Below are 28,000 nucleotides of genomic sequence, written 5' to 3' on the forward strand. Positions count from 1 at the left end.
TTTTGTTGAGCACTGATTTTGTGCAAGGCACTGTGCAAGAGGTATATATTTATATATAGGCTTCTCCAATCCTTATAACAACACACTGAGATACCTCTTATCAACACCTTTTTATCAGACAAAATCAGATTTTAACCCCAAATCACGCAGTTCCTAAGAGGATGACATAGGAAATGAACCTAATTCTGATCTAAAAAACTGAAATCACAGCCACTCCATCTGTTGTTTTGAGGCTTATATCTGGAACAGGATTCCAAAACTCTTTCCATCCATGCACCAGCTGAGATTGGAGTTTTAAAAACGTGAGTTTCCAAATTTGATGCAGTTTAATTTTCACAACAATTCAATGTGGTAGCTATTATTATTATTCTTATTTCATGGCAGGGAAAATTGAGGCATGGAGAGATTAAATAAATTACCCAAGGCTACACAGCTAGGAAGGTACAAACCTCACAATTTAACCTAGGTAGTCTGGCTCCAGATGTTAAGCCTCTGACCACTATACTACACTTTGTAAAAATGACAAGAGAAATTCTATTTTAAATCCCAAATTGGAACTGAATCATTTTAACCTCCTGGCTAATTTCATATGATGCTAGTGATTATTTGACTAAAAAAATGTTAGTATTTGAAGAATAATTTGAGCTCTAACTGGAATGAGTATTTTTGTGTCTAACTTCCCATTTTTTTCTAGGCGTTGGTTACCTCAGTGTAGGACTTCAAGGTAAACCAAACAAAAAGGGAACAAAGGAAGGTATGAAAGAATATGCCATTCCTTTCAAAGTCCCTTCTTCTTTTTCACTGTGTCATGGACTGTATTTCTCTTATATCATAGCTGTATACTTGGCTGGATTGGCACTTATTTGATTTATGCAGAATGCCCCAAAGCAATTAATGTCTTCAGAACACTGTCAACATAAATCACATCCCTTCCTTTTAAATGTGTATCCTAAGAAAAACTTTAAAGCTGGCAATTAGAAAATGCGCATATAATACCATCTGAAGGGTTGATCCTTGTGCTAAAACATTATGAAGCTTATGTCAGTGGATTTATAGAGCCAATAAAGAATAATGCTATCTTGTCTATCTGATAATGTTTGTCTCCCATAGTTTTCCTTTGAAAACAACAATTCATCACATCCTAAGCATAGAAAAGTCTACATGTCTTTGAAATAGCACTTTCATTGTGTTGACAGGGATATTTCAAGAAAAGCAAGCAAAGAAAAAAATCATACTTTCCAGCCAGGTAAATGGAAGAGCTAGGTTAGAGGGAAGTGGTGCCTTTTAACTAACTCTGTGCCAAGAGGCTAAATGATTTATGACTATGACTATCCTGCCAATACTAGGTTAAAGGGGACTCACCCATAGCAGTATACTACAGGGAAAATGGAATAACTTATTTGAGTAACAGTCACTTGGATACAATTTTGGATTCTAGAGCAAGGGAGTTACCAAGCTCTTTGGATTTAAATCCATCACATCTCAATATTTCACATAAATAGATGAGATAATTACTACATAAGTTTCCTTTGGCATTTACTGTTTTTTTTTTTTTCATCCAAATTTGTGGTGCCTTAAGCTTTTAATGATTCAGTAATTGAATGTAAAATAGTTACTTTTCATCCATTTAGTCCTATATGAAATTTTAAAGTTCCCATGTTTTTTGAAGAGTCACATTCATCAAAATTAGGAACAAATATCATCATGAGCAATAATTATTATGCTTTAAAATATCATGTCATGAGATACAAATTCATGCAAATAGATTCTTACAATTTCTTTGTTGTTGTTGTTGTTGTTTGTGTTTTGTGCTTTTTAGGGCCACACCCACAGCATATGGAAGTTCCCAGGCTGGGGGTCAAATTGGAACTGCAGCTGCTGGCCTACACTACAGCCACAGCCAAGCCAGATCTAAGCCATGTCTGCAACCTAAACCATACCTCACAGCAGTGCTGGATCCTTAATCCACTGACGGAGGCTAGGGATTGAACCTGCATCCTCATGGATACTAGTTGATTAGTTACCACTGAGTCACAACAGGAACTCCACTTCTTACAAATTTTGAGGATGAATATATTCATTTAAGCGTTGGGCCACTGGCCAGTTTAACTACTGGACACAAACTAAAGGATTCTCTTTACCCTCATGTTAGTCCAGAGCACAGTTCCAGCTGTGTCTCATTCATTCATTTACTAATTGATTCCTTCTACAAACATGTGTTGAGCTCTACTGTGTGGCAGCACTGTTATTCTGAGTTCCGGGATATAGCATAAGCAAGACAAAGTCTTGGCCCTCACAAACCTTACAATTTAGAAGGGAACACAGCCAAACAAACAAACAAACATACCAAGCAAACAGCCAAGCAAATAAGTATTACTAGGATAGCAAGTAGGCCAGGGCTAGTGTATAGGGACTAGCTACTCAAAGTGTGGCCTAGGGACCAGCAGCATCAGCATTACCTGGGAGCTCACTGGAATTGCAGCATTTCAAGCCTCATTCCACACTTACTGAATTAGAATCTGCATTTTGGCAAGTTCTCTATGTGATTACTATGCACTTTGAAGGTGGAGAAGCACTGATGTTGGTCATGCCCAGTGCTGGGTGCGTATATTAGAACCACCTGGGGGAAATTCTTATTTAAGTGGTCTGGGGAGGGTTTCAGGGGTAGAGCATTTTAGAGTCATCCAAGGAGATTCTCATGTGTGGTTAGTGGAGGACCACTGAAGTAGGCTATAATCTGGGTGCAAGGGAGTCATGTGACCTGATTTACATAGAAAAGGCATTCTTAAACTCAAAGTAATGACTGAGCTGCCATCTTCCACCTCCGTGTCTGACAGCATGACACCTACTCCGCAGAACGTGATGCAGCTACCCCATCAAGCCCTGAAGTCAAACCTCATGTACCTTGCTGTTCGCCTGTAGTAAGTAACTCCATCTGTGGGGAGAAAACCACAAGGACAGCCACGTTCAAGCCAAGACAAAAGCCAGAAGCAGTCCCTCTCTCTTGTTACCTACCTGGGGACCTTTACTGCCCAGACTTCCTTTTTCTCCTTTTGCACCAGCCTCTCCTCTTGGGCCCTACAGGTAGAGAATTCAAACATTACTCTTTCCCTAAAAGCGAACACTAGAATACTAACTCGAATATTAATTATGGAAAAGCTAAGTCAATAACATGGACAGAAATTGGAAAGAGAACTCCACTCATGCCTTTGGTTCTATCTTGATTGGCTGAGCTCTCCCTCTCTGCAAGGATATGAAGGTCCAATCTAGCATTTAGATGGGCATTTGCAGTCAAAATGAAGAAACACTACAGAGTTGAATTTTTCAGTATTGCTTTCTAATTATCCTAAGCATCTTTTTACTCCATATGCATATATTTGTTATGTTAAAAATAATCCTTACTTATGTTAATATGAAACTGGAATAATTAAATGGATTTTCTATTTAATAACCACACCGAAGACTGGTCATAAATAAGCTATGGTAAGATGAAATGTGGATAATTATATTTCTTGAATATTACATTGCCTATTAACTTTGGTTTCCACATATTATGCAGAGAAACCATCCATGTTTGGTTTTTGCATCTCCTTTTAAATTATGTCATAAAAAGTAAGAGTCTATAAAATGGAAGAAGAGATGTAGTATTACTTGTTTAGCATGAAATAAAGCCAGCCAATCTACTGAAATGCTCTCCCACAAATCCAGTGGCATATATTTCTCTCTTGAAGGTAAGCTGCCAAATAAGACAAAGAAAAGGAATCAAGCTAGAAAGAGACACAGGCCCAGGGGACAGACTGTTTACTGCTCTGAAATCCTGGTAATATGTGGATAAAGTTTCTCCTCTGATGTCTAAGTATATTTTGCGCAATTTTCATGCACCAAGCTGCCAAAATATAATAGTTACTTCATTTTTATTTTTAGCTGCATGGATTAAAACTTTGAAAAAATTGCAGGACCTGCATTTGCTAAAGAGCAAATTTATTTCTCAAGATTTCAGAAGTAAAAGCTTGGAGAGAAAAACAATGTTCTAACTTTCTTTTCTTTTCTTTTCTTTTGTGTGTCTTTTTGACATTTCTTTGGCTGCTCCAGTGGCATACGGAGGTTCCCAGGCTAGGGGTCTAATTGGAGCTGTAGCTGCTGGCCTACGCCACAGCCATAGCATCACAGGATCCAAGCTGCATCTGCAACATACACCATAGCTCACAACAACGCCGGATCTTTAATCCACTGAGCAAGGCCAGGGATCGAACCAGCAACCTCATGGTTCCTAGTCGGATTCGTTAACCACTGAGCCACGACGGGAACTCCCTGTTCAACTTTCTTAGAGTCTGACCTTTTTTCTTTCATTACTGCATTTTCAAGGACTTCCTTTCCCTTCTCATTATTATTTTAAGATACATTTTGCTCTTTCTGGCACATGCTTCCTTTCTCCTCATGTGATCAGTGTAAGAGCTGACCATGGCTTGTTGCTTATAAAGGAAAAAGTGCTTGAGCTGCTCTCTGGAGAAGTGAGCTAGAAAGGTCACTGTAGATCACTCTGCAGAAGACGTCAGCTGTATTTGAACAATCCTTTCCTATAGTAGAGTCAATTTTTCTACATCACAGGCATCCAGGTATGTAACACTGAGCTCTTTCTGTGTTACACTGACCAAAATTTTTATTTATTTATTTATTTATTTATTTATTTTTATTTTTGTCTTTTTCTAGGGCCACACCTGTGGCATATGGAGGTTCCCAGGCTAGGGGTCTAATCGGAGCTGTAGCCACTGGCCTACGCCAGAGCCACAGCAACGTGGGATCCAAGCTACATCTGCCATCTACACCACAGCTCATGGCAGTGCCAGATCCTTAACCCACTGAGCAAGGCCAGGGATGGAACCTGCAACCTCATGGTTCCTAGTCAGATTTGATAACCACTGAGCCACGACAGGAACTCCCACTGACCAAAATTCCCAGCTTTTTTTTTCTTGTCTTTGTAGGGCCATGCCCATGGTGTGGTTCCCAGGTTAGGGGTCAAATCCAAGCCTTAGCTGCTGGTCTACGCCACAGCCACAGCAATGCAGGATCCAAACCATGTCTGCAACCTATGCCACAGCTCATAGCAATGACAGATCCTTAACAAAGTGAGCAAGGTCAGGGGTCAAACCTGCATTCTCATGGATGCTGGTCAGATTCCTTTCTGCTGAGCCACGAAGGGAACTCTAAAATTCCCAGTTTTGAGGCTCAACATTTTCCTTGGCTCAAGCTTTCCCTAGGATACCCTAGCTAGCTTGAACTCATCACACAGGGATTGCTGCAGAGCATGTTCATTCTCTTTTCCCCTCTTGACTGAGAAAAAGCCTAGGCAAAGGATACCAACTGCTGTACAAGTCAAGACTGTGTTGCTTCCTTATGTTATTACCCTTAAAACACTTGAAACATCTGTACCTCTGTAGTGTCGTTGGAGGTATTCTATTAAGGCTTCAGATTCTTTGTGTTCTCACAGTCTGATTAGTCTTGATACATACCTGAGGGCCCTTCAGTCCCAGTGAGCCTGCAAGTCCATCTGGGCCTGGGATGCCTATTTCCCCCTATAGGGAGAGAGAATCAAACTGTCTACATAATTTCCAGAGAACTTTCTCCTTCTGTATGCAACATGATAAATATTTTTTGCATCACAATAGCAGTGCAGGATCTTTGCAAAAAATATGAAAAATAAAGGAAAACATAGAAAGGGAAATAAAAATTTCTATAACCTCATCAAGCAGAGATAACCACAGCTAACATGTTTATGTATTTTCTTTCAGTTTTCATTCAAATGTGCACATATGTACACACACACACACACACATACACTGTCTCTTATTTTCCTATAAAACATATAATCTATTGTATAAAACTTGGGTGCTTGGCCTGAAAAAACTCACAATTTACTTTCACATTTTCTTTGATTATATTTATATTCAAATAGATTAAATATCTAGGGATCAAAAGTTGAGCATTTCCTCCACATTGTCCTTGAGCTCTGCTACAGATAATAATTCAAAATAAGAATAAAAAGCTTAATTTGGACCATAGGATAGCCTAAATTTATGTCTTAGTTGTTTACATTATTAGATGAGATTAAATGTCCCTCACTGATGCCTTCTCCTCAAAATCAGAAAGAGGAAATTTCTCAACACTTTCTCTCCCCAACCTCATCTCATTCATTTCACACCATTTTTTGTTCTGGATTTGCTCTCCATTTTATTTCAGCAGTATAACCTTGAAATAGTTTAGCTAGGTATAAAATTCTAGATTAACAGTTACTTTTTCTTCTGCATCTGCAAAATATTACTTTGTTGTTTTTTAGCATGTATTATTGTTGAACAGAAGTCTTCTGAAATTGAATTGGTTATTCCTATCATGGGTAAAATGTCTTCTTTCTTGTAGTGTTTAAGATGTTTTCTTAACATTTTGGAGTTTTACCATGATGGGATTAAGAGTGGATTTATTATTTATCCTCATTATATTTTCAATCTGAGGATGTATGTTTGCACAATTTTGTAAAATTCTAAGCCATTAGTCATTCACGTAGGTTCATGTATATCACCAACATGTACAAAGGGATATAATATGATAGTTGTTATAGTTGACTTTTGAGCAAAACATTCAGATTATCTAATTTGTATCAAGGTTTTAACCATATTCTCTTGGTTTAAAAGGAGTTTACACAAATTTTAAGCAAGGTTTCAGAGTTAACTGAACAAAAATCTAAAAGGAAGGTTACCCACTGAATTACTAGTTTGTACCTGAAATCCAAAAAAAAAGTTAAATTTAATAATAATTGGGCCAAGTATTGTCTCATCTTTAATTTTATAGTTTTTAATTAAAGTGCCAACATTTTAATTTTCTCTTAAGATTTGAGTTCTTAAAATTGTAGCTCAAAAGTTTTATGGCATTTTATTCCACAATATTATGAAAAAGCAAAAGAAATTTAGGCTTGGAAGAGATTTTCCAGAGCCTTTATTCCAGGTCCTTGACTGGACACAGAATATTTACCTTTTTCAGTTAAGAAAAAAAAAATCACTGTACCTGTGGGCCTGTATGTCCCCTCCGGCCATGAGCTGCCTAAAATAGGAAAAATAGGTAGATATCATTAACTCTGAAAAAAATGCTTTTTTAATGTTTAACCTAAATTAGCAATGGATACCTTAAGGCAGTGATATTAAAAGAAAAATTTCCCACATATTGTTTTAAATCATGCATTTCACCATGGAAGTAAAATATTTCCAACTCTGCATGTTTTATCCCAGGGCAATGGATAATTAAAGCTAGAGACAATGGAAATCTATAGATACTTGTGAGGACAGATTGTGGTTAGTTAGTAATTCATCCTCACTAAACTATTACTAGAGCTGGTCATAAGCTCCAAAATTGACTGATTTGAATTTTGTTTCTTTTCGTTTTTCTAAAGTACAACCAAGTTAGCCAGAAATCAGGAGTAGAAGTGACAAAAAGGCAGGAAGCCAGAGGAAACACTGGCAGAATGGACTTCATGAACTTTATTACACTTTAACTTCAGAAGCTAAAGTAAGCCAAACTAATTTTATTCCCCCACCAACTTCAAGATGTGCTTACTTGTCAAAAATGAAAGAATTATCTTAAGCATTCAAAAATTACTCAAGTCAGATGTCAATAAAATATTCAGTCAAAAATGGTATTACAAGACTTAGTGGATTTTTCCTACTGCTCTCATATATAAAGCTAAGGTCTAAGCATATTCTAGATCAATATTTCATAAATCTATGAATCAAAAGACAAAGACATTTTATTGTCTAACTTATGATGTCTCAGTAAGCTTATAGCAAGACTGACAACCAGGTTTTGCAAAATTTAATAAATTATCAGATATTTTCTTGATGGAAATTTTGAGATATTCAGGTCAAATTTCTATACAAGGCCAGTATTGTAGACTTTAAATTCTTCTAGTCATATTTCAGTCAAAATTTATTGTTACTATGTGCCTGGGGAAATGGTCAGAGGCCAATTTCTTTAAAACCCAATGAGTCATCTTGAGATTATAATCTCAATCTTCCCTATCAGAGGGATGAAAAGCAGCTCCCTCTACTCCTTTTGCACAAGGGCTTATCTTTTCTGGTTCAATTTACTTCAGTTTCATTCAGAAAAATATCTACCTATGTTCTTCAACCCACAGAGCATACTGGATGGGAACCATAAGAGCATAAAGATGATACATACACATATACACACATGAGCTCAGGGGACCCTCATTCTTTGGGTTAGTGGGGAGGAGATGAATATTATAAATATTTACAAAGCAAAGTATGTCAAATACCATAAGGAAGGGGAAGACAGACATTTGGGTTTCAAAGAAACCAGTCATATCCACTTGGTCAAATCAGGAAATTTTTCCTAGAGGAAGAGATTTTTGAGATGGGTTTCCCAGGATATGTAGGAGTTTTACAGGTATAGGATGAAAGACATCTTTCTAACAGAGAGTATGGCCTAAGTAATGAAATATAGGCTGGAAACCAGGAAGCATATTTGACAGTGGCAAGTCTGGGTCAAAGGTGTGAGAAAACGGGAGTTACTAGGGCTACTAGATTACTAGGTTGAAGGGTTTATACACCAATTAGCAGAAACAACTAGGGTTCTTGGAGCAGGAAATGTATGTGGCGAGACTTGAGCTTTAGGTGAATACATCTGGTTGTCATAGGAGCAACTGAATGGAAACTTTTATTCAGGCAAAATAAGGGATATGAAACAGGCTTTTACATCCAGAATCTTTTTCTGGTCCACTGCCACAGTGTTTGAAATATTATCAATAAACATTTATTCTCTGTATCCTTAAGATTTGACTTTGAAAAAGCTTAATTAAAATTAATCACCTCAGCACATTTATTGAGCTCCTGCTCCCTGATAGGTCCTGGAGTGGACAGTGGTGAGCAAAAACTGACTCCTGCCCTAAGGCAGGAGCTTATAAGCCTGAAGAAGAAAGCAGTCATGCAAATAACAGAAATATCTCCAGAAGTCATCCCTTAGCACCTTCATTAATGGCTATTTGAGATATAAACTCCAAATGAAAGTCATGGGTAGGTGAGAGAGACAGAAAGAAAACAAGAAGATAGGGGAGTTGATATTATGGTTTTGCTTCAAATTTTCAAATGTTATAGATGAGATAGATTAAATCCCCAAATGCCTTGACGGTTTGTCCAGAGCTTGCAGTTGGCTGGTAACTTAGATAAGCCTAACTTATCTGTGAAAGGGAGTATGAACAGGCACACCAGGAAGAAAGTCTCCCCAAAGATGACCGAGAGTAAGGAGACCCAGAACAGAGTGATCAGTCCTTTGGTGCACCATAGCCTGGGTTTCTAATGATTTACCAGGGCCCACTTTCCAAGACAGGTATAGACTGATTTGAGACACAGAATACCCAGGAAAAAATCAGGTCATTCTTAACAGTAAAACATCACAATATTATTGAATCTTAATGGCAAACTCATTCATGATGATGAATGACAGTCCTCAGGCACTTTAGGCTGCCCCTAAAGCAGTGCCAAGAGAGGGGAAAAGGGCAAAACATAAGGAGCAGCCCTCAGGACTAAACATGATGGAGGGCAGTGCTTTAGTATGAGGCTACAGTTGCTTCTCATTACCCCTTCCATGGGATCTATTCCAATTCTCACCAAGTTTTCAGAAAGAGCCAACCTCCCATGCCCACTCCTCCTGTCCCCAAGCACTGCAGGTTTCTGATTCTCACCTCCCCCTTACTCTCCCCTCACCTAGTACAGATTCTTGTCAGAACACTCATCAGAGCTGGTTATGCCTAGAGGAACTCTGTACAACAGTGGGTATCAACTGCAAGAGGGGGATTTAGCATCCCGTTTCCCTGATGACATTTGTCAGTGTCTGGAGATTTTTCACTGTTACAAGTCAGGGGTGCTACTTGCCCCCTGTGGGTAGAAGCCAGGGATGACACTAAACATCCTACATCTTGCAACGTGGCCTTCAACAAAGAATTATTTGGCCCAAATGTCACTAGCATGTTGAGATGCCAAGCTCTACAATATGATTCTAAGTTCCTTGATATCTAAGATTACCTAGAGTAAATAACTATTCTAGTAGTTAGTAGAGTGGTTGATATGTTGTAGGCGATCACTTAATCTTTTCCAGATGAATGAAGGTCAAATGTGGTCAATCCTCCAATCACTTACACACTCAGCAGAATTCTGTTGCACTGAGTCCTCACTGTCTATTATATACCTCTGTTTTAGAGTTTTTCAGTCAGAGGTATAGATGTTTCTTCTAAAAAATAATGACTTACTATAAAAATGATACATGTGGATTTTAGAATATTCAAATCCAGAAAATACACCGAATAAAAATTTAAAAGTCATCTCAAATCTAGAAATAACTACCACTTGGTAGTCATAATTTCTGATGTCTTGTTATGCATATTTACAGATAAAGTTCTGAAGAGTGGTACTTTTGATTTTAAAAGGATCATGTGGGGGCCGGGCAAGATGGCGGAGGAGTAAGAGGTCGTGCTCACCTTCTTCCACAAACACCTCCAAAAAACACAACATGTAAAATGACTCGCACAGAACATCAACTGAATGCTGGCAGAAGAACTTAAACCTCCAAAAAGGGCAAGAAACTCTTGATATAACTAGGTAGAACAAAAGAAAAAAACAGAGAGAAAAGGAATCAGGACGGGACTAGCATTCCCGAGAGGGAGCTGTGAAGGAGAAAAGGAACACACCTCCTGGGAAGCCACCTAACTGACGGAAAGATCAGCCAAGTTGGAAGGATTTCAAAGTCACTGAGAAAAGTGTAGCAGCTGAACTGAGAATGGCAAAGCAGAGTGAGAGCCACACAGATCATCTGAACTACTGGCCTGGACACCACAGCCTGAGATGCTCAGGTGGGGGCTGGGCGCTGAGGCTTAGGCTCTGGAGGTCAGTCCCCAGGAGAGGACTGGGGTTGGTGTTGTGGAGACAGCCTAGGGAGCTAAAGTGCAGTGTGCCACGGGCAGGGGAGTGGTGTGCTATGGGCTGGGGAGGGGAACACCATGGCAGAGGGAACCTGGGAGAAGGTCTGGACCTGCAGGAGAGGCAAGGTGTCATTGTTGGGGAGGGTGAGAGGAGGAGGGGTGGACCGCCATAGGAAACTCCCTATGCCTGAGCGTGTATGTTTGCCCATGGGCTCCCAGAGGATGGGGTACCTCTGGCGCAGGCCACTAGTGGTGAGAAGCCACTTGCTACTCTATGGGGGGCCTGGCATCTCTGGCACAGGTGCAGCATGGTGAGAAGCTGTGTGCTAGTCTATGGGGGACCAGGTGGGTCTGGCACAGGTGGCAGGCAGAGAGAGGCCTCTTGCTAGTTTACAGGAGATGGGGCACTTCTTATGCAGGCTACCAGTGCCCAGGCACCTCTTGTGGGGCTAAGTGCATCAGGGGGCCAAGTGTGATGTGGTGCCTACCAAGCAGCATACACTGTTGCTCTCACTCCCCTGGGAACACACCTGCCCTGCAGCTATGACTGCCAAATACTCTGGGTGGTGCCCAGACACTTGATCACTGTCCCTTCCCAGGAACCTGCAACTAGGAGAAGCTTGTGCAGCACATCCTGAGGGGGCTAAGCAGGATGAGATGCTTCTTGCATAGTCTACAGGAGGCAGGGGCAAACCACCGCTGTTATCTCTGGCTCTAGAGGAGGGAGTGGATTGCTACCACTAGGGGTCCATGAGCAGGCACCACTTACAGCCCCAATCACCTTAAGGACACCACAGAGGGCATTGTGACCAAACACCACCTGTTGGTGCTCTTGTACCCCTTGGAACACACCAGCCCTGCTGCTGCCACTGCTGAATGCTCTGGGCATTACCCACAAATCTGATCTCTGTCACGTCCCAGGATCCTGCAACTAGGAGCAGCCTGTGCAGCACCTCCTATGTGGGCTAAGTGAGATGGATTGCTTCATGCATAGACTACGGGTGGTGGGGGGAAACCAAGCACAGTTATCACTGACTCCAGAGACGGGCATGGCCTGCTACCACTAGGGGTCCCTGAACAAGTACCACCTGCAGTTCCAATCACCTCAGAGGAGGGCATTGCAATTGAACACTAGCTGTTTTTGCTCTCGTTCCTCTGGGAACTCACACACCCTGCTGCTACTACTGCCAAATGCTCTGGTCACCTTGTAGATTTGTCTAGAGCTCATTACCACTTCCCAGGGCCCTGCAACTAGGAGTAGACTGTGCCACCTTCCTGCAGGACCTTGCTGCTGTTGCGAGCCCAATGACCAGGCACTAACTGCTGGCCCTACCCATTGCCTCCTTCTCCCTGAAAACACACTGAGCATCCTGGGGATAACAGCCTGCTCACACTGAAGAAAGAGACAGGAAATATTCAAAGTCCCACATCAAAAATAAATAGTAAGCGCCCCCCCTCCAAAAAAAATACAAAGGGGTATTCTTTCATAGAAGTAGCCTTACAAGACTACCGTTTGGTTTCCCCAAACTCACAGATAAAGAAAAACACAAGCAAGATGAATAAGCTCAGAAACCATTCCCTGTTAAAGGAACAGGACAATTCACCTAAAGCAGTCAACAATGAAACAGATCTCAATGTGACAGACACTGAGTTATAAAGGTAGACAGTGAAAATACTGAAGGAATTAATGCTGAATATCAAGGAATTAAGAAGATACGAACAGTAATGTAGGTTTCCTTAGAAAGGAACTAGAAACTATAAGGAGGAGCCAAGAAAAACTAGAAAATTCATTTGCAGAGATGCAAACTGAGCCAAAGGCAATGGAGAACAGAATGAATAATGCAGAGGAACAAGTTAGTGACTTGTTAGATAGAATAATGGAAATCACCCAATCAGGACAGCAGACAGAAAACCAATTGTAAAAACATGAAAGCAATATAAGAGACCTATGGGATAATATAAAATGGGCCAATCTATGCATAATAGGAATTCCAGAAGGAAAAGAAAAAGAAAAGGGGATTGAAAATATATTTGAAGAAATTATGTATGAAAACTTTCCAAATCTAAAGGAAGCTGACATCAAGATAGAGGAAGCACAGAGGGCCCCAAACAAGTCGAACCCAAACAGGCCCAAGACATATTATAATAAAAATGGCAAAAGTCAAAGATAAAGACAGGATTCTAAAGGCAACAAGAGAAAAGCAAAGCATTAACTATAAGGGAACCCCCATAAGGTTATTAGCTGATTTCTCTATAGCTATCTCACTATAGGTAGAAGGGAGTGGCAAGATATATTTAAAGTGCTGAAAGGAAAAAATTTGCAACCTAGAATACTCTATCCAGTATAATATCATTTAAAATAGAAGGGGAAATAAAGAATTTCTCCAACAAACAAAAGCTAAAAGAGTATGGCAATGCTAAACTCATTCTAAAAGAAATACTGAAAGGGCTTCTCCAAATTAATTTTTTAAAAAAGAAGTAAGAAGAAATAGAATGGAGGAAGCCACAAGTGGAAAGCAATCACTTAAGTAAGCCAGCATTCAGATCTAAACATGAAGAAGTTAAAAATAAGTAAATAAATAAATAAGACATCAAAATCATACGATGTGGGGAAGGAAAGTAAGAAAATACAGATTTTTAAAAATTTTAATGATGTGTTTGAGCCTATATGATGATCAGGCTAAAGCAAGGAGATACAGGAAGAGGTTAACATACTTAAAAAAACAGGGCAACCACAAATCAAAACCAAACATTGCATCCACAAAAACTGAAATGTACTCAAGCATAAAATAAATGGAAACCATCCAACCAAAAAAAGAAAAGAAGAAAAGAGAAACATAGAACCAACTGGAAAACAAAGTTTAATATGGCAATAAATAAATATCTATCAATAATCACCCTAAATGTCAATGGACTAAATGCTCCAATCAAAAGACACAGAGTGGCAGATTGGGTAAAAAAGCAAAAACCTTCAATCTGCTATCTACAAGAAACTCACCTTAGGTAAAGGACACATATAGATTGAAAATAAGGGGATGGGAAAAGATACTTCATGCCAACACAGAAAATCAGGAGTTGCAATACTCATACCTGACAAAATAGACTTTAAAATGAAGGCCATAAATAATGACAAAGAAGGACACTATTTAATGATAAAAGGATCCATTCAAGAAGAGGATATTATAATCATCAATATATATGCCCCTAATATAGGAACATATATACCCAGATACCTCCAACAAATACTAACAGACATAAAAGGAGAATACAATCACAGTGGGAGACTTTAACACCCCACACACATCAATGGACAGATCCTCTGGACAGAAAATGAATAAGGTAACAGAGATCCTAAATGACACAATAGAAAAGTTAGACTTAATTTACATTTTCAAAACATTACATCCAAAAAAATCAGAACATACATTCTTCTCAGGTGCACATGGAACATACTCAAGAATTGATCACATATTGGGGCACAAAGCTAACCTCAACAAATTTAAGAGTGTAGAAATTATTTCAGGTATCTTCTCTGACTACAATGGCATGAGACTAGAAATCAACCCCAGAAAAAGAAAGGAGAAAAAACTGACTACATGGAGACTAAACAGCATGCTAATAAAAACCCAATGGGTCAATGAGCAAATCAAGAAGGAAATTAAAAAATACCTCCAGACAAATTAATGAAGACACAAGCATTCAAAATATATATCATTGCAGCACTATTCACAATAGCCAGGATGTGGAAACAACCCAAATGTCCATCAACAGATGATTGGATTCAGAAGATGTGGTATATATACACAATGGAATACTACTCAGCCATAAAAAAGAATGACATAATGCCATTTGCAGCAACATGGATGGAACTAGAGAATCTCATCCTGAGTGAAATGAGCCAGAAGACAAAGACAAATACTATATGATATCACTTATAACTGGAATCTAATATCCAGCACAAATGAACATCTCCTCAGAAAAGAAAATCATGGACTTGGAGAAAAGACTTGTGGCTGCCTGATGGGAGGGGGAGGGAGTGGGAGGGATCGGGAGCTTGGGCTTATCAGACACAACTTAGAATAGATTTACGAGGAGATCCTACTGAGTAGCATTGAGAACTTTGTCTAGATACTCATGTTGCAACAGAAGAAAGGGTGGGGGAAAAATGTAATTGTAATGTATAAATGTAAGGATAACTTGATCCCCTTGCTGTACAGTGGGAAAATAAAGCAAAAAAAAATCTATGGGATGCTGCAAAAGCAGTGCTCAGAGGGAGATTCATAGCAATGCAAGCCTTTCTCAAAAAAAAAAAAAAAAAAGAAGAAAAATCTCAAATCAGCAACTTAACCCACCACCTAAACGAATTAGAAAAAGAACAACAAACAAAACCTTAAGTCAGGAGAAGGAAGGAAATCATAAATATCAGAGAGGAAATCAATAAAATAGAGATTCAAAAAACAATAGAAAAAAATCAATAAAACCAAGAGCTGGTTCTTTGAAAAGATAAAAAAAAAAAATTGACAAACCTCTGGCCAGACTCATCAAGAAGAGGAGAGAAAAAACCCAAATAAACAAAAGAAGAAATGAAAAGGGAGAAGTCACAATGGATACTACAGAAATACAAAAAACCATGAGAGTATACTATGAACAATTGTATGCCAACAAATTTGACAACCTAGAAGAAATGGACAACATTCTAGAGACTTACAGCCTGCCAAAACTGAATCAAGAAGACATAGATCAACTGAAGAGATTGATCACTAGAAATGAAATTGAATATGTCATAAAAACACTCCCTACAAATAAAACTCCAGGACCAGATGGCTTCACAGGTGAATTCTACCAAACTTACAAAGAGGAACTTATACCCATCCTCTTTAAACTTTTTCAAAAGGTTGAAGAAGAAGGAACACTCCAAAAGACATTTTATGATGCCACCATCATCCTAATGCCAAAACCAGGCAAAGATACCACCAAAAAAGAAAACTATAGGCCAATATCTTTGATGAATATAGATGCAAAAAATTCTCAACAAAATCTTAGCCAACCAAATCCAACAACACATAAAAAAGATCATACACCATGACTGGGTGGGATTCATCCCAGGTGCACAAGGATGATACAACATATGCAAATCAATCAACGTCATACACCACATTAACAAAAGAAAACTCAAAAACCACATGATCATCTCAATAGATGCAGAGAAAGCATGTGACAAAGTCCAAAATCCATTCATGATCAAAACTTTACCAAAGTGGGTATAGAGGGAATATACCTTCACATAATTAAATCCATGTATGACAAAGCCACAGCAAATACAATACTTAATGGACAGAAGCTGAAAGCCTTCCCACTAAAATCTGGAACAAGACTGGGATGCCCATTCTTACCACTGTTATTCAAAATAGTACTGAAAGTCCTAGCCACAGCAATCAGACAAAAAAAGAAAAAGAAATAAAAGGTGATGGACATTTGGGTTGTTTCCACATCTTGGCTATTGTGAATAGAGCTGCAATGAACATGCAGGTGCATGTGTCTTTTAAGGAAAGTTTTGTGTAGATATATGCCCAAGAATGGGGTTTCTGGGTCATATGGTAGTTCTATGTATAGTTTTCTAAGGTACCTCCATACTGTTCTCCATAGTGGCTGTACCAGCTTACATTCCCAGCAACAGTGCAGAAGGGTTCCTTTTTCTCCACAACTCCTCCAACATTTGCTCTTTGTGGACTTATTAGTGATGGCCATTCTGACTGGTGTGAGGTTGTATCTCATGGTAGTTTTGATTTGACAGACGATTGGATTAGGAAGATGTGGTATATACACAATAGAACGCTACTCAGCCATAAAAAGGAGGGACATAATGCCATTTGATGCAACGTGGATGGAACTGGAGAAGCTCATACTGAGAGAAGTAAGTCAGAAAGAGAAAGACAAATACCATATGATATCACTTATAACTGGAATCTAGTGTATAGCACAAATGAACCTTTCTACAGAAAAGATCATAGGCTTGGAGAATAGACTTGTGGTTGCCTGGGGGGAGGGGGAGGCCATGGGAGGGATTGGGAACTTGGGGTTAATGGATGCAAACTATTGCTCTTGGAATGGATTTACAATGAGATCCTGCTGTGTAGCACGGAGAACTATGTCTAGATACTTACATGGCAACATGACAATGGAGGAATAACTATGTATACATGTATGTGTAACTTGGTTCCCAAGCTGTACAGTGGGAAAAAAAAGGCATCCAAACAGAAACAGAAGAGGTAAAACTGTCACTGTATGCAGATGACATGATACTATATATAGAAAACCCTGAGTACTCAACCCCAAAACTACTTGAACTGATCAACAAATTCAGCAAAGTAGCAGGATATAAGATTAACATTAAGAAATCAGTCACATTTCTGTATACTAACAATATTAGAAAAGGAATACAAAAATACAATACCTTTTAAAATTGCACCCCCCAAAAAATCAAATACCTGGGAATACACCTGACCAAGATGAAAGACAATATGCTGAGAACTATAAAACAGTAATCAAGGAAATTAAAGATGTAAAGAAATGGAAAGATATTCCATGCTTATGGGTCAGAAAAATTAATATTGTAAAAATGGCCATACTACCCAAAGCAGTCTAGATATTCAATGCAATCCCTATCAAATTACCAATGACATTTTTCACAGAACTAGAACAAACAATCTAAAAATTTATATGGAACCACAAAAGACCTAGAATTGCCAAAGCAATCCTGAGGAACAAAAACCAAGCAGGAGGCATAACTCTCCCAGATTTCAGGCAATATTACAAAGCCACAGCATCAAGACAGTGTGGTACTGGTACAGAAACAGACAGACAGAACAATGGAACAGAACAGAGAACCCAGAGATAAACCCAGACACCTATGGTCAATTAATCTTTGACAAAGGAGGCAAGAAGATAAACTGGGGAAAAGATAATCTATTCATCAAGTATTGCTGGGAAACCTGGACAGCTGCATGCACATCAACGAAACTGGAACACACCCTCACACCATGCACCAAAATAAACTCAAAATGGCTGAAAGACCTAAATATAAGACAAGACACCATCAAACTCCTGGAAGAGAACATAGGCAAAATGTTTCTCTGACAGCAACCTTACAAATGTTTTCTCAGGTCAGTCTCTCAAAGCAACAGAAATAAAAGCAAAAATAAACCAATGGGACCTAGTCAAACTGACAAGCTTTTGCACAGCAAAGGAAACCCAAAAGAAAACAAAAAGGAAAGTTACAGAATGGGAGAAAATGGTTTCAAATGATGCAACTGACAAGGGCTTAACCTCTAAAATATACAAACAACTTATACACCTCAACAGCAAAAAAGCCAACAATCCAATGGAAAAATGGGCAAAAGCCCTGAATAGACATTTCTCCAAGGAAGATATACAGATGGCCAGCAAGCACATGAAGAAATGCTCAACATCCCTGATTATTAGAGAAATGTAAATCAAAACTACCATGAGATACCACCTCACACCAGTCAGAACAGCCATGATTAATAAGTCCACAAAGAACAAGTGCTGGAGGGGGTGTGGAGAAGAGGGAACCCTCCTGGACTGCTGGTGGGAATGTAAGCTGGTACAACCACTATGGAGAACAGTGTGGAGGTGCCTTAGAAATCTATACATAGAACTACCACATGACCCAGCAACCCCATTCTTGGGCGTATATCCAGATAAAACTTTCCTTTAAAAAGACACAGGCACCCACATGTTCATTGCAGCACTATTCACAATGGCCAAGACATGGAAACAACCCAAATGTTCATCGACAGATGATTGGGTTAGGAAGATGTGGTATATATACACGATGGATTACTACTCAGCCATAAAAAAGAATGAAATAATGCCATTTGCAGCAACATGGATGGAACTAGAGACTCTACTCCTGAGTGAAGTAAGTCAGAAAGAGAAAGACAAATACCATATGATATCACTTATATCTGGAATTTAATATACAGCACGAATGAACCTTTCCACAGAAAGGACTTGGAGAATAGACTTGTGGTTGCCAAGGTGGAGGGGAAGGGAGTGGGATGGATTGGGAGCTTGTGGTTAATAGATGCAGACTATTGTCTTTGGAATGGGTAGGCAATGAGATCCTGCTGTATAGTCACTTATGATGGAGCATGATATTGTAAGACAAAAGAATGTATATTTGTATGTGTAACTGCGTCACCATGCTGTACAGGAGAAAACTGACAAGACACTGTAAGCCAGCTATAATGAAATAAGACAAAAATCAAAGAAAAAGAAAAAAGAGGGAATGAGAGGAAGACAATAAAAGAAAGGAAGAAAAAAAGGGATCATGCTATTCATGCCATTTTAAAATCAAGATATTACATCCAATTTAACTTGTATCTAATGGAAAAAAAATAAAAGAACTGGAATTGTCAGATGGTAACATTTCTTGATAGTAGGAGACATAGAATTCCAAAAGAGGAAAGAATGACTATTAAAAACATTAGGACGTTCAGGTATGTTTGAGATAGATATTTTGGCTTATAATTATGTTCATATATTTACTCCCACAATTGAAGATGAGGACATAGTATCTTGGTACTTTTCCCACTTTCCTATTTTCATATGATTTTCAGATGGTCAAATGTATAACATTCATGTTTTGCCCTGTAATCATTATTTCTAGGGTTTAGTCTTATTTCTACACCTCAAGGATCATGGGGGCTAAATTGCCTCAGTTTTTGAAATCCTGGCCATGCTGATTACTCACATGCTTAAAGGACAATCTGGGTGGGTATAGAGATCTTGGACACCTCTATTTCTGTCAGAACTCTGTATCCATTTCACTACTCCCTGTTGGCTCTGAATGTTGAGAAGGAGGCTGAAGACAGACTGAGTCCTCTCTTTTCTGCTTGGAAATTCTCATGACTCTTTCTTTATGTAATTAGTTTGGTAATTTCAAAGTTACTAGGATGGAGTGCTGATATTTTTTTTATCAGTGTCTTTTCTGAGTCAGAGTATGCCTTTTCTTTCTGCCTATTTAAGTCTTTGTTTCAATAAGTTATCTTTTATTACATTTCTGAATATTTTTTACATTTGGTCTAATTTAGTAATGCAAATTATACATTTGTTGGCTCTCCATTGTCGATATTCCACCTCTATCACTGCTTATGTGGCTTCCTGATTACCATATGCCCAACTATATTTTAAGTTATCCTCATTCTAATTTTTCTGTTGCTTCTAGTATATCATAATTCTACATTTTTTTCTTTTTCCATTGCTCCTGAAACACTACCATCTTGCTGTCTTCCCTTTCCATTGCTTTGTCAGATCTTTAGAATCTTAGAGCAACCATTGTCTTAATTTTTTGGAGAAATGTTTGCCAGAGTTGTTCTTTTTCCTTGAATAGTTCTCTTCTAGTGAGTCCTCTGCTCACATAGTTCTCCTCTTCTCTTTCAATTTCTATGTGTAGGTCCTGATTAGTAATAATCTGATTAATTCATGATAAAGCCTGTTAATATTTCTGATTATCAATCACCTATTTATTGAATAATTGTATGGGGTGTAGCAAGACTTGGGTCAGCAGGATATAGATATGTTGTTTCAAGAACTTTGTCATCATGACTTCTTTCTTTTACTTATGGCTACCTCTTCCTTCAAATTTTGGTATTTAAGAGACATGAACTCACGCAAAGTCTCTTAAGTCATAGTTTCTCTGACTTGTAGTGGTCACTGCTGCTTCTCCTGTTTTTGCAGCCTTCATGGCTTAGACTGCTAGCTATAGACATTAAAAAATGAAATAGTCTTCAGTTTCTCATTATTTCTGTCTCCTCTGCTAAACTGTATTTGTGTCAGTACATTCCCCTATCTTAAAATCTATATCGACCCTGGATGTTGTTTATCAGCTTTCTTCAGGACTGAGTAGCTACTTTTAGATACATCTGACCCCTGCTTTGAGTCTGAGCTTCTAGGTGTGAGCTCTCCAAAGCCTCCTTCTCTGGGATCCAGATTTTAAAACAGTTGGTTAATATCTTTCATCACGTGTGGCTTGAAGTTATGGTCATTCTTTGTTTTTGTTTGTTTATTTGTTTTGCTTTTTAGGGCTGCACCCATGGCATATGAAGGTTCCCAGGCTAGGGCTCTAATCAGAGCTACAGCTGCCAGCCTATATGCCAGCCCACGCCACAGCCACAGCAATGCCAGATCTGAGCTGCATCTGTGACCTACACCAGAGCTCATGGAAATGTTGGATCCTCAACCCACTGAGCAAGGCCAGGGATAGAACCCACAACCTCGTGGTTTCTAGTCAGATTCGTTTCTGCTGTGCCACGATGGGAACTGCTGTTAATCTATTTTTTAATTCCTTTTGTTGTTTTCGGTGAGTTGCACAAAAGGGGGGTAGTATTAAAAAGACCCCAACTTTGCCATCTTTAGCTAGAAATCTGCTTTTACTCCTGAATGGCATTGCTGAATTTATAACCCAAGGGGTCATATTTCTCAGGAGTTGTGTGGTTTAAATAATACATGGTGATACTGCCTTAGCCTCTAGAGAGATTATAGCCTCTATAAAACAATAAAAGTACATCTCCCAAGCCAGGATTTTTTGGATGATATTCTTTAAATTCAAAATATTTTCCTGGGATATGTAAACCGACTACACCCTTTTAGGAAGTGAAGTAAAGAGCAAATGTATTTTAAAACATTTTAGATGCATTAAAAAGGGTTTTCCAAACAATTAAATTATGCACATTTTAAACATAATCTCTCTTTTTATTTCCATTTTCTCTGCTTTGCAAAGAAGAATGTGTTCCAAGATATAAAAATATTTTCCTGATTGAATATAATAGCTAGTTCTAAAAACTTTTGATCAGAAAATACGATGCAAAATAAATGCAATATATTAAACTAATTTTTATTTGTGCTCAATATTAAAACATTACGTATATTTATTTATTTTATTTATTTATTTTCGTCTTTTTAGGGTCTCACCCTCAGCATGTGGAGGTTCCCAGGCTAGGGGTCTAATCAGAGCTGTAGCCTCTGGCCTATGTATATTTATTTAAAACATTATACATTTATTTAGAACATTACACACACACACACACACACACACATATACACCTTTTTTGGGAAGGGGAAGAGAAAGTTGGAAAAGGCTAGATAACTAAATGAAGAATGGAAAGAAAATGTTACACAATGAGAAGAGACAGGTCTAATTTAGAAACAAATGCAGGCATTTAAATGTATTTTATTAAAGTTATCTCTTCTTAATAGACAAAAAATTTCCTTTATAATCTCTGTGCTCTTCCAAGAAGTCAAATACAGAATCTTTTTCAAAAAAGTACTCATTGAAAACAACGACAAGCAAATGAAAAACACTGCAAAAGGTTTCATAAGCAAGTGGCCTAATTTTGCTCTCAGATGTATATATTTTATAGGCATATATAATATATAATCTTTTCAACACTATGGCAGTTCCTCAAAATATTAAACATAGAACTACCCAGCAATTCCACATCTGAGTATTATCCAAAGGAAACAAAACTACTAACTCAAAAAGATATAACCCCAGGTTCATTGCTGCATTATTTGCAACAACTAAGACATGGAAGCAACACATGTCTCCACTGATGGATGAATGAATAAATGAAATGTGGTATATATATATATATATATGTGCATGTGTATGTATACAATGAAATACTATTCAGCTATTAAAAAGAAGGAAATCTTACCATTTGTTCATCTTCAAGGATGAACCTTAAGGGTACTATGCTAAGTAAAATAAATCAGAGAAAGACAAATACCATATGATCTCATCCATATGTGGAATCTTAAACACAGCACCCAAACTCCTCAGAGACAGAGCAAACAGATTAGTAGCTGCCAGAGGTGAGGGGTTTGGGGGGGTGCATAATAGGTGGAAGGGGTCAAAAGGTATAAACTTCCAGTTATAAAATAGTTAAGTCATCAGATGTAATGTAGTTACTAACAGTATATTGTATATTTAAAAGTCCCTAAGAGAGTAGATCTTAAAAAGTTCATCTCAAGAAAAAAAATTCGGAGTTCCCGTCGTGGTGCAGTGGTTAACGAATCTGACTAGGAACCATGAGGTCGTGGGTTCGGTCCCTGCCCTTGCTCAGTGGGTTAACGATCCGGCGTTGCCATAGGCTGTGGTGAAGGTTGCAGACGCGGCTCAGATCCCGCGTTGCTGTGTCTCTGGCGTAGGCCGGTGGCTACAGCTCCGATTAGACCCCTAGCCTGGGAACCTCCATATGCCGCGGAAGCGGCCCAAGAGATAGCAACAACAACAACAACAACAACAAAAGACAAAAGACAAAAAAAAAAAATTCGTAACTATGTGGGGTGGGGTGAAGGATGTTAATTAGACTTAATAGTTGAATGATGGTCATTTAGCAATATATATATTATATATTATGTTGTACACTTGAAACTAATATGTTATATATCAGGTATATCAATAAAATATATATAATGTTTTAAAACTTAGCACAAATAAATATAATGTTTTAAAGTTTAGCAAATTTAACATATTGCATTTATTATGCATTTCTGCTTTCGAAGCAGAAGTTCATAGAATCAGCTATTGCAGTCCATCCAAGAAAAATTTTTTTTTTTATCTTGGAACACATTCTTCTTAATGATGCAGAGAAAATGGAAGTAAGAACAGAGGGCTCACAGCAGAACTGACTTTTCTAAGGAGTCATAAAATTTGGCAGAGGAATGGAGTCTTGGACTCAGCTGGCCTAGTTAGTAAGACAACTTTTGACCACTCTTATCCCAGTTGGCTGCTCTTGTGTCCTCTCTGCCCAGCTCTTTCTTCTGCATGGTAACTTCCTCTGCACCCAACACCTTCCTGCCTCAGACTCAAGGCCCTTCTTGGGTCCTTTGCCAGCTCTGTTCTGAGTCAGTTTCCCCAAAGCAGTGAGTCCGAGCAGAACCATCCTGCCTGCCCCCCACAATCAGCCATTTCACCCCAATACAGGTTCCTGGAACAGTGTGCCCCCTTGTCAAAGGGGGCTCTTACTGTCTTTCTCCTGGTGCCTGGCATTCCAGGGGGGCCTGGCCAGCCTCTTCTTCCCTGTAAAAGAAACAGACAGATGTGTGACAATAGTGACCCAGTACTGACAGATGTCCTCTTCAGCATTAGCTGGTTGTGCTCTTGGGAGGATAGATAGGGCCACGCCAATCAGAGTATTCTCTTTATGGAATGTAGCTTTACTTCTACCAGTCATAAATCACAGCCCTATGTGGGCATGACATGGTTTCATCTTTGCATCACCACTGTCTAGTTGTGTTTGGGCTAGACTGTTCCCAGTGCATTTCCACAGCGTGGGTAACTGAAGCATGCTGTGAGTCTACTGCTTGTCTGGATTTCTACCTTTGGACTTCTTGTTCTGTCTGGCTAACCCACCTAGATTAACACCCTAAGGTGAATAAAATCTCTCAAGACTCACAAGTCTTCCCAAGATGGAAAATGAAGGAATAATCCCAAATATATAATGAGTTACATTTGCTGCTTAATAAAAGTGGCAGGTAACATTTCCTGAAGGTTTATGATGTAGGGCATTGAGTTCCCACTATCACCTCCAAAAGTAGGCTATTTATGTCCTATTTTGCAGATGAGAAAATTGAGCTTTACAGGAAGCAGCCTGAGACCATAGAGCTGGTAAAGAGCAGGAAACAGGACCCTGGCTTAGGTAAAGTAAATCTCTTTCCATCAAATCAGACTTTTCCCCCAGGGGAGTCACCAAAAAACTTTCTCATCAAGACCCAGAGACACACATTTTCCAGATACTTATTTTTTACTATTGTGAAAAAAAGTCAGAATGATCAAATCGTGACTCATGAAATTTTATGAGATTAATCTCAAGAAACTTGCCTTGAGCATGCAAGCTATATAGAGCTACCAGATCTTGTCTTTTTTCCTGCATTATGTATAATACATCTTTTTAGGAAAGCCAATAACTTTTTTTGCGAGTGCCTTCTATCAGCTGGCACTACATTCTCAGTTACAGTTTAGATATTTGCATTCATAAATGAAGACCTCAAGGGTATGACTTGGTGAAGCAAGTCATCCCAAATTCAGAGGAGAATGTTTCTTAAATCCCAGAGTAGCAGATAAGGAGGAGTAAAAAGATTTTTCTGCACCTAAAAAAAGTCTTTTGTATCTATATCTACAATGATTCCACATCCTTTTTCTTTTTCTTTTTTTTTTGGATGCCCTGTGGAATATGGGGTTCCTAGGCAATACGTGCCACAGTTCTGACCTACAACACAGCTGTGGCAACACCCGATCATTTTTAATCCACTGTGCCAGGCCAAAATCGAACCTGCATCCAGAGATGCTGCTAATTCCAGTGTGCCACAGCAGGAACTCCTGATTCCACATTCTTTATATGCATTTCACATTCCATCACAAAAACTCTGAACCTCACAGTTGTCACATCATTACAAGTTTACTTCCAAAAGCCCACATTTCAAAAGCCTACCTGTCTTCCCTGTTCTCCTTTCAAGCCCTTGGGTCCTTCTATGCTATTGTCAAATCCAGGAACTCCCTACAAAATAGAAAATAAAAGAGAAAAGTTAACAGACTTTGAACACTGCTCCTTAAAAATGTGATTTGTGTGCAACACACCTAGTCACCCCCCAAAAAGCTGACAAGAGGCCAGCCCATTTGAAGTGGAAATAAACTAAAGTGTAAATGGCTTACAAATATTTTCTTTTCGTTCTGTGCTTTGCATCATCAGAAGAGAGTGGAGGGGTGAAGTGAGGGCTCACCACAGAAGGCACAGCCAAGGGAAGCAAGGGTGATGTGCCCATGTTTAGGACAACTCTTATCCTGGGGCTGAAGGGACCTCCTTCTTGCTACTATCATCCTTTCTCTCAACTTCTGGTCTTCATTCCTGGGGCCTTGGCGAGTTCATACTTAAGGGTTGATAGATTTTATTTTCCCCTGCCCTTGAGGGAAGGCAACAGTTTTTTCCTTTAATTGAAGTATAATTGATTTACAACGTTGTGTTAGTTTCTGCTGTACAGCAAAGTGATTCAATTATACATATACATCTATCTATTCTTTTTAAGGTTCTTTTTCCTTAGAGGTTACTACATGTTATTGAGTAGAGTTCCTTGTACTATGCAGTAGGTCCTTGCCACTTATCTATTTTATATACAGTAGTGTGTATATGTTAACCCCAAGCCCTCAATCCATCCCTGCCCCACCCTGCTCCCCCTTGGCAACGAAAAGTCTGTTCTCTATGTCTGAGTCTGTTTCTGTTTTGTAGATAGGCTCATCTGTGGTATATTTTATATTACACATATAAGTGAATCAGACGGCATTTGTCTTTAACCGTCTGGCTTACTTTCCTTAGTATGATCATCTCTAAGTCCATCCATATTGCTGCAAACAATGGCATTATTTCATTCTTTATTATGGCTAAGTAATAGTGAAGGCAATGGTTTGTAATGGGCTCTACTACAAGAACACAGGATCCCAAGTAGCACTGATGACTGCACCTGCCACCCCTCTTCTTTCTCTTCCTGGGTCCTTGGCTGCCTTCCAGTCCCATGTATTCATCCTTACTTTTTGGTTTTCAGAAAATCCTGGAATATTGAGTTTTCCCCCATATTCATACAAACATTCCAGCAGGAACCCAGTGAAAAGAGGCACACATTATAGGATGCTATCCTTGGCAGGCCAAATAGAAAGCTTTCTGTCTTGGGTCATTAGGACCACAAACAAAGCAGCCCAGCTATTTTAATAGGACTATCAACTGAGCCAGTCAGTTTCATCAAAGTTTCAGTATATTGAGAGGGGACAGCAATTATCCAGTCCTGCTGAGAGCCAGCTGCAGGGCTGTTTGATTAATAGCAGCCTATATGATTTTCATCAATAAATACATAACTCAAAATCACTCATAGGGACATGTCATTGTTCCAAAGACTTCGAAAGCTTTTAAAAAAATCTTTTTAGGGCTTCACCTGTGGCATATAGAGGTTCCCAGGCTAGGGGTCGAATTAGAACTATAGCTGCTGACCTAAACCATAGCCCAGTAACACCAGATCTGAGCTGAATCTGCGACCTACACCACAGCTCACGGCAACGCCAGCTCCTCAACCCACTGACTGAGGCCAGGGATCGAACTTGCATCCTCGTGGATACTAGTCAGATGCATTTCTGCTGAGCCATGATGGAAACTCCTTCAAAAGCTTTTTAAACAAGTAGTTTCTACACTCACAGAGCTTATAGGATAACAGGAAAAAGAGGGGCTGAGAATTTACTTTATAACTGATAGCACTAAAACTTACATGAACAACTATTTCTCTCCTCCACATACCAAAACCAAAGGCTACTTTCTTACATTTTCTGTTTTACTCATAAGCTTAAATATTTGTCTATTAAGTTCTCCAGGCAAGTATACCTGAATTACAATATTAAGGAATGGTATTTTCATGAGAAAAGTAAGAAGGAAGGTAATGCAAAGTCCAAAATTTTATTCTACTGGGTGTATACACTTTTTCCTACAGCCCATCTCTCACTATTTGATGGAAGAGATGACAAAAGAAAATCATATTTCAGCACATTCTACAGAACACCTTCCATGCATATCAGCTGAGCAGTCAGTCTGAATACGATCTGGCCCAGTCTTTCAATTTCTATGAAAATGGACAAAAGATTATTATCTAATATAAATTAATGATTAAATATGGGCTTCCCATAATGATATGTTTTAGAATGATGAACCTTACTAAAATCTGTATTTCAAGCAAATGATCTAGCTCAGTTTCCCCCCAAAATTACATGAGACAAATCACACCAATGTTTTCTTTGTCAGTCTCCCAAGGCACTAGAAAATGTAAAAATAAACAAAGAGGATCTAATCAAACTTATAAGCTTTTGCACAACAAAGGAAACCATAGACAAAATGAAAAGACAACCTACAGACTGGGGGAAAATATTTTCAAATGATGCAACTGACAAGGGCTTAATTTCCA

The 28,000-nt window shown here is 38.8% G+C and overlaps 1 protein-coding gene across 1 annotated transcript in view; it reads right to left on the minus strand.

Annotated features, from left to right (window-relative positions):
• The window catches only part of COL6A6 (collagen type VI alpha 6 chain), a 168,494-nt gene that overhangs the window by 53,249 nt on the left and 87,245 nt on the right, over positions 1-28,000 (minus strand). The window contains 5 exon segments of the mRNA XM_021071331.1: positions 3,016-3,078; positions 5,511-5,573; positions 7,057-7,092; positions 24,033-24,086; positions 25,498-25,563. Of these exon segments, the coding sequence (XP_020926990.1) occupies positions 3,016-3,078; positions 5,511-5,573; positions 7,057-7,092; positions 24,033-24,086; positions 25,498-25,563 (282 nt within the window).

Source organism: Sus scrofa, chromosome 13 (assembly GCF_000003025.6).
Source record: "Sus scrofa isolate TJ Tabasco breed Duroc chromosome 13, Sscrofa11.1, whole genome shotgun sequence".
Lineage (NCBI taxonomy): Eukaryota > Metazoa > Chordata > Mammalia > Artiodactyla > Suidae > Sus > Sus scrofa.